General features: G+C 41.8%; 1 protein-coding gene across 2 annotated transcripts in view; it reads left to right on the forward strand.

Annotated features, from left to right (window-relative positions):
• LOC123994190 (gamma-aminobutyric acid receptor subunit beta-2-like) overlaps positions 1 to 8099 on the forward strand; it is a 99317-nt gene extending 91218 nt beyond the window's left edge. The window contains exons 6-10 of one of the 2 annotated variants that reach the window (XM_046296720.1): positions 300 to 437; positions 667 to 819; positions 2943 to 3187; positions 3530 to 3670; positions 7619 to 8099. In XM_046296720.1, the coding sequence (XP_046152676.1) occupies positions 300 to 437; positions 667 to 819; positions 2943 to 3187; positions 3530 to 3670; positions 7619 to 8005 (1064 nt within the window). In that variant the 3' untranslated portion in view covers positions 8006 to 8099. The remainder of the gene's footprint in view (positions 1 to 299; positions 438 to 666; positions 820 to 2942; positions 3188 to 3529; positions 3671 to 7618) is intronic. The other variant, XM_046296721.1, reaches the window with a different exon arrangement.
• The last annotated feature ends 323 nt before the right edge of the window (positions 8100 to 8422 follow it).

Below are 8422 nucleotides of genomic sequence, written 5' to 3' on the forward strand. Positions count from 1 at the left end.
ATTTTACATTTAAGTCATTTAGCAGACGCTCTTATCCAGAGCGACTTACAAATTGGTGCATTCACCTTATGACATCCAGTGGAACAGTCACTTTACAATAGTGCATCTAAATCTTAAGGGGGGGGGGGTGAGAGGGATTACTTATCCTATCCTAGGTATTCCTTAAAGAGGTGGGGTTTCAGGTGTCTCCGGAAGGTGGTGATTGACTCCGCTGTCCTGGCGTCGTGATGGAGTTTGTTCCACCATTGGGGGGCCAGTTTGGTATGTATTCTAAGACTCTAGTACCTGTGTTTGACCAGATGGCTACACCACTGATGACATTGAGTTCTACTGGCGAGGGGGAGATGGAGCTGTGTCTGGGGTGGAGAGAATAGAGCTGCCTCAGTTCTCCATCGTGGACTACAAGCTGGTCTCCAAGAACGTGGTCTTCTCTACAGGTACACAGTGGCGGCCATTTTGATACAGTATACCTATGTATATCTACGGTTATACTGTAGATTTTCAGGGGTTGATGCACTTATATTCTGTATAATACCTGTCTATGCTTTAGAGTTCTTATTCCTTCCACTTCAGGTCATTATTGTACACTACTATGTATTCTCAATGGTTTACCTGGTTAAATAAAGCAACATTTTTTAAAAGTTCTGTCTGTTTTCCTCCATGCAGGTTCCTACCCACGTCTGTCTCTGAGCTTCAAGCTGAAGAGGAACATCGGCTACTTTATCCTCCAGACCTACATGCCCTCTATCCTGATCACCATCCTGTCCTGGGTCTCCTTCTGGATCAACTATGATGCCTCCGCTGCCAGAGTGGCTCTGGGTAAGATTGCCCATCGATTCGATCAATATGGCCATCGAGATTCATCCGTCAGTCAGTCAATCAATCAATAAAATTAAACTTATACAATATAGCCATGTTTATAAACATTGGTGTCATAGTGTTCGCATTGTTTTGAAATGTCATGTAAAATATGCATTGTTGTTCATGGGTGACATATAAAAGAAAGAAATGGAGCATTAATATTCTGCCCTAAACAAGATACGATAGTAATGACATATACTCCTTGCACCTTGATCGTATTGCTATGCAATGACAATTATATCAGTACCGTGAATGATTTGTGAAACCAGGGTTATTGGCCAGAATAAGGTCCTAATGAGTGCCTCAGTCCACTGACCTGTTTCAGGTGATTGTCAGGTGATTGTCAGGTGATTGTCAGGTGATTGTCAGGTGGAACTGGATCCTGTTTGTTGTTTTTCTGATGAGCTTTTCTCTTATGCTTGTTGATTGGCTGGTTGGTTGGTTGGCTTGCTGGTTGATTGGCTGGCTGGTTGGCTTTCTCTGTCTGTGTGTCTTTCTGATTTGTAAACAATGATGCCTAAATATTCACCTGACTGGTTTATCTATCCCCAATGTCCAGGTTTAAATAGCTGAATATATCCCGGTGTCCAGGTTTCATAGCCCAGTCCTAAACATGAGCCCAGTCCTGAACATGAGCCCAGTCCTGAACATAAGCCCTGGTCTGAACATAAGCCCTGGTCTGAACATCAGCCCTGTCCTGAACATCAGCCCTGTCCTGAACATCAGCCCAGTCCTGAACATGAGCCCCCTGAACATAAGCCCCTGAACATCAGCCCTGGTCTGAACATCAGCCCTGTCCTGAACATCAGCCCAGTCCTGAACATGAGCCCAGTCCTGAATATGAGCCCTGGTCTGAACATGAGCCCTGGTCTGAACATGAGCCCTGGTCTGAACATCAGCCCTGTCCTGAACATGAGCCCTGTCCTGAACATGAGCCCTGGTCTGAACATGAGCCCAGTCCTGAACATGAGCCCTGTCCTGAACATGAGCCCTGTCCTCAAGCAGACCACCATAGTCCCTGTACCCAAGGAAGTGAAGGTAACCTGCTTAAATGATTACCACCAAGGAGCACTCACCTCTGTAGCTATGAAGTGCTTTGAAAGGCTGATCATGGCTCACATCAACAGCATCCTCCCGGATACACTAGACCCACTCCAATTCACATACCGCCCCAACAGATCCACAGATTATGCAATCTCTATTGCACTCCACACTGCCCTTTCCCACCTGGACAAAAGGAACACCTATGTGAGAATGCTGTTCATTGACTACAGCTTATCATTCAACACGTACGGTATACTGCACTTGGTCGGCGCATGTGACAAATACAATTTGGATTTGATTTAATTTGATTCCTGAACCCTTTGGTTGGTCCCCTGGAATTTGGACAGAGACTCAACACTCACATACACACATACACACACACGCAAGCACACACATATGAACGCATACACACACACATACACTTACAGTACATGAATGAACACACACACACATACCCCCACACGTGTGCCCATACACAGCTAGGTGGAAGTGTCATGTAGATGTTGGGGAATGAGGAACCATCTGTCTGTATGGGTTCATTAGGTCTGTAGAATGAGGAACCATCTGTATGGGTTCATTAGGTCTGTAGAATGAGGAACCATCTGTATGGGTTCATTAGGTCTGTAAGGGTGCCAAACTACTACACTCTATGGACTTGTTTACTACTCATATCCCTTTTGGCTGTTTCCCGACCCTGTTTCCCGACCCCGTTTCCCGACCCCGTTTCCCGACCCCGTTTCCCGACCCTGTTTCCCGACCCCGTTTCCCGACCCCGTTTCCCGACCCCGTTTCCCGATTCGATTGAAAGCACAATTGAAAAACAATAATGAAAAACTGTTTATATTCTAGGCAGCAGATGAGGACAGTAAACGTTGAAAACACTAGTTTGATAATTAATCTTCTTAATTGTTTGTTTACGACTAAATTCTCTTTCCAATGATCTCCAGTGTTTCTTGATAACAATTCTAAAAACTGACTTGTTTATGACATTATTTTTGGTGAATGCTGTGATTGTAACGGTAAAGTGTGATCTCCAGGTATCACCACGGTGTTGACCATGACCACCATCAACACCCATCTGAGAGAGACGCTCCCTAAGATCCCCTACGTCAAGGCCATAGACATGTACCTGATGGGCTGCTTCGTGTTCGTCTTCCTGGCCCTGCTGGAGTACGCCTTCGTCAACTACATCTTCTTCGGACGGGGGCCCCAGAGGCAGAAGAGGGCCGCCGAGAAACTAGCCGTCGTCAACAATGAGAAACTCCGACCCGACCCCAATAAGGTTGGTGTCTCCGGATAGGAAGGGAGTAGGGACAGATGGTTCTAGAGAGGTTGTGTTGATGGTGTAATATGGTGTCCGATGCAGTAGGAGAACACAGGCTATTCTTTCTCTCAAGGTTTATGTGATGCTTCTGTGATCAACTGTTGACTTGATGTCCTTTACTAGGGTTCTCTCTGCACTAGGACTCAACTACACCTCCATGTCCCATTGGTGTAGCCATGTGTATCTGTCAACCACAGTTCAATGAAAATACATCTTTATTAGTTAGACCAGGATTTGACAACATCTGACAGCAAGCTGCGATTTCTCCATGGTAACAGTGCTGATTTTGTATGCTTGCAGTGGATGGTGGGAAATGTAGTTCAGAGAGATGATGCTCTGTATGCCAGAATGAAACAGAGGGAAATTGACGCGTATGACACGATGTGGGATCCCATCTTTGTGGACGATGCCGCATTAGGACTAGGCGAGCAAAGAAATAAGGTACTGGAAGGTTTTGAAAGTCAAAACTTTAACAAATGTCATCAATCTGAATCAACCCGCCCGATCAGAGGAAAATACTGTAGTATTTTTTGTGCATTTCTTTTAATTTGATTCTATAGATTTTTAAAGGCAACTTTAATCATCACTTCCCACCATTGTGTGTTTTTTCCCTTCTCTTGATTTGCTCTTCATGCATTTTCCTGACAAACACGTCATTGTAGTGGTTGAATAAATTACAGCATAGTTTGAAATCTGCGTTCCAAATGGCACCATATACTCTATTTAGTGCACTACTTTTGACCAGGGCCAAAATAGGGAATAGGGTGCCATTTGACACAGAGTCTACTTCTCAGTGAAGATATTATACACCTTTAATTGATGGGAAACCTATAAAATGGGGGGGGGGGGAAGGAAATGCTGGTTGAAATTACAAAAATATTCCAAAGCTAATGTTGGTATGACAGAAAAATGAATATCTGAGGTAAATTGACAACTCTCCCAAATAACAAGTGAAGCAATTGAAAGGAAATGAGATGGTTAGTGGCATATTATCACTCAGCCTAACAGAGAAGAAAAAGACAAAATATTATTTCTCATTCTGAGTTTTGCCAACTGAGTGGCCTTGGAACAGAGTATAAACAACAGATATCATTGATTTTTTTTTCAACTATTAAGTTGAAAATCTTTTTTATTTAGAGATGTTTTGTTTGATTCTGAAGTCAGGCTATGGATGAAGAAACTTACGATCCACTTCCTCAGTCCTCACAGCGTCTCTCCTAACCTAAACCTAACTTTGACCCCTGAACCTTCAACCTTAAGCTCTACTTCATCTTTGCAATATTTCCTTATTACTGTTTCTCTCAACCTTTATCCTCTCACATTTCTTCCTTTTGTTTACGTTGTTTGTTTACTTGGTTTGTCTTGTTCTGACTAGACAGAATGTTAACCACATGCTGGCTGAAATGATGAGATGACAATGAAGAAAATTTCGCCATGAGAATGATTTTTATATATATATATATAACACTACCGTTCAAAAGTTTGGGGTCACTTAGAAATGTCCTTGTTTTTGAAAGAAAATGTAAAAAATTGACTGTTAAAATAACATAAATTGATCAGATATACAGTGTAGACATTGTTAATGTTGTAAATGACTATTGTAGCTGGAAACAATTGATTTTGAATGTAATATCTACATAGGCGTACAGAGGCCCATTATCAGCAACCATCACTCCTGTGGTCCAATGGCACATTGTGATAGCTAATCCAAAATTAGAATTTAAAAGACTAATTGATCATTACCAGTCTCAACACCAGTCTCACCGTGAACAGAGAAGAGGAGACTCAGGGATGCTGGCCTTCTAGGCAGAGTTCCTCTGTCCAGTCTGCGTTCTTTTGCCCATCTTAATCTTTTTTTCATTGGCCAGTCTGAGATATGGCTTTTTCTTCGCAACTCTGCCTAGAAGGCCAGCATCCCGGAGTCACCTCTTCACTGTTGATTTTGAGACTGATGTTTTGCGGGTACTATTTAATGAAGCTGCCAGTTGAGGACTTGTGAGGCGTCTGTTTCTCAAACTAGACACTCTAATGTACTTGCCCTCTTGCTCAGTTGTGCACCGGGGCCTCCCACTCCTCTTTCTATCCTGGTTAGAAACAGTTTGCGCTGTTCTATGAAGGGAGTAGTACACAGCGTTGTACGATATCTTCAGTTTCTTGGTAATTTCTCTCATGGAATAGCCTTAATTTCTCAGAACAAGAATAGACTGACGAGTTTCAGTTTCTGGCCATTTTGAGCCTGTAATCGAACCCACCAATGCTTATGCTCTAGATACTAAACTAGTTTAAAGAAGGCCAGTTGTATTGCTTCTGTAACGGTGTTCGTCTGTTGAATGAAGAGAGTGGGACCGAAGCGCAGCGTGTAGGTTACTCATGACTTTAATGAAAGAATCGCGGTACATGAAATAACTGAAACTGAATACAAAAAACAACAGAACGGAACGTGAAACTAATTACAGCCTATCTGGTGACTACAACACAAAGACAGGAACAAACACCCACAAAATACAAAGCGAACTCAGGCTACCTAAATACGGTTCCCAATCAGAGACAACGAAAAGCACCTGACTCTAATTGAGAATCGCCTCAGGCAGCCAAGCCTATACCACACCCCTAATCAGCCGCGATCCCAAATATTACAAACCCCAATACGAATACAACATATAAACCCATATCACACCCTGGCCTACCCAAACATATAACAAAAACACAAAATACAATGACCAAGGCGTGACAGCTTCTTTAATCAGGACAACAGTTTTCAACTGTGCTAACATAATTGAAAAAGGGTTTTCTAATTATCAATTAGCCTTTTAAAATGATAAACTTGGATTAGCTAACACAATGTGTCATTGGAACACAGGAGTGATATGTAGATATTCCATCAAAATCAGCCGTTTCCAGCTACAATAGTCATTTACAACATTAACAATGTCTACACTTTATTTCTGATCAATTTGATGTTATTTAAATGGACAAAAAATGAGCTTTGCTTTAAAAACAAGGACATTTCTATGTGATCCCAAACTTTTAAACGGTAGTGTATATATATATATATATATATATATAGTATATTTACAGGACTGCCAATTTAAAGTTATGTGTAATGACTAGCTATTGACTTATATAAATGTAATCTATTAGTACAACCACAGAACAGTATCTATTAGTACAACCACAGAACAGTATCTATTAGTACAACCACAGAACAGTATCTATTAGTACAACCACAGAACAGTATTTATTAGTACAACCACAGAACAGTATCTATTAGTACAACCACAGAACAGTATCTATTAGTACAACCACAGAACAGTATCTATTAGTACAACCACAAAACAGTATTTATTAGTACAACCACAGAACAGTATCTATTAGTACAACCACAGAACAGTATCTATTAGTACAACCACAGAACAGTATCTATTAGTACAACCACAGAACAGTATCTATTAGTACAACCACAGAACAGTATATATTAGTACAACCACAGAACAGTATCTATTAGTACAACCACAGAACAGTATCTATTAGTACAACCACAGAACAGTATATATTAGTACAACCACATAACAGTATCTATTAGTACAACCACAGAACACTATCTATTAGTACAACCACAGAACAGTATCTATTAGTACAACCACAGAACAGTATCTATTAGTACAACCACAGAACAGTATATATTAGTACAACCACAGAACAGTATCTATTAGTACAACCACAGAACAGTATCTATTAGTACAACCACAGAACAGTATCTATTAGTACAACCACAGAACAGTATCTATTAGTACAACCAGAACAGAACAGTATCTATTAGTACAACCAGAACAGAACAGTATATATTAGTACAACCACAGAACAGTATCTATTAGTACAACCACAGAACAGTATCTATTAGTACAACCACAGAACAGTATCTATTAGTACAACCACAGAACAGTATATATTAGTACAACCACAGAACAGTATCTATTAGTACAACCACAGAACAGTATCTATTAGTACAACCACATAACAGTATCTATTAGTACAACCACAGAACAGTATCTATTAGTACAACCACAGAACAGTATCTATTAGTACAACCACAGAACAGTATCTATTAGTACAACCACAGAACAGTATATATTAGTACAACCACAGAACAGTATATATTAGTACAACCACAGAACAGTATTTGATAAACCCCTCAATCATAAACTAAGAGAACAACTAAAAACACGTTACTAATAAAACGCACACATAATTCCTTTTAATTAACAGTAAAGATAGACACCTTCTAAGTATTTTAAGTAAGCAGATGATTTAAGAATAAGATCTATGAACCTTGCCTCCATTCACTTCCTCTCACGGCCCCTCCTCTTCCTTCCCCTCCTCGTATCACAGATGACCGCCTCCCTGACTGATGACAACATCCTGTTTGGTTCCCTGGAGATGAAGAACGAGATGGGGGGTGTTCCTTCTGAGCTGTCCAGGTCCCTGGGCCCTGGGGGTCTTGGTGACCCCCGTAACACCATGCTGGCCTACGACAGCTCCACGCTGCAGTACCGTAGGGCCGCCATGGCCCGCCAGAACTACGGCGGCGGACCTCACAGTGCCCTGGAGCGCCACGCCACCCAGAAGAAGTCCCGCCTACGGAGACGGGCCTCGCAGCTCAAGGTCAACATCCCTGACCTGGCTGATGTGAACTCTATCGACAAGTGGTCCAGGATGATCTTCCCTACCGTGTTCTCCTTCTTTAACGTGATCTACTGGCTCTACTACGCTCACTAAGGAGAGAGAGAGAGAGAGAGAGAGAGAGAGAGAGAGAGAGAGAGAGAGAGAGAGAGAGAGAGAGAGAGAGAGAGAGAGAGAGAGAGAGAGAGAGAGAGAGAGAGAGAGAGAGAGAGAGAGAGAGAGAGAGAGAGAGAGAGAGAGAGAGAGAGAGAGAGAGAGAGACAGAGAGAGAGAGAGACAGAGAGAGAGAGAGACAGAGAGAGACAGAGAGAGAGAGACAGAGAGAGAGAGAGACAGAGAGAGAGACAGAGAGAGAGACAGACAGAGAGAGAGACAGAGAGAGAGACAGAGAGAGACAGAGAGAGAGAGAGAGAGAGAGAGAGAGAGAGAGAGAGAGAGAGAGAGAGAGAGAAAAAACAGCACACCTTTTTTTCCTGATTCATTTTAAAGAAATGTGTGAAATAAAAGAAAATA

The sequence above is a fragment of the Oncorhynchus gorbuscha genome, linkage group LG13 (assembly GCF_021184085.1).
Source record: "Oncorhynchus gorbuscha isolate QuinsamMale2020 ecotype Even-year linkage group LG13, OgorEven_v1.0, whole genome shotgun sequence".
In the NCBI taxonomy this organism is placed as follows: Eukaryota; Metazoa; Chordata; class Actinopteri; order Salmoniformes; family Salmonidae; genus Oncorhynchus; species Oncorhynchus gorbuscha.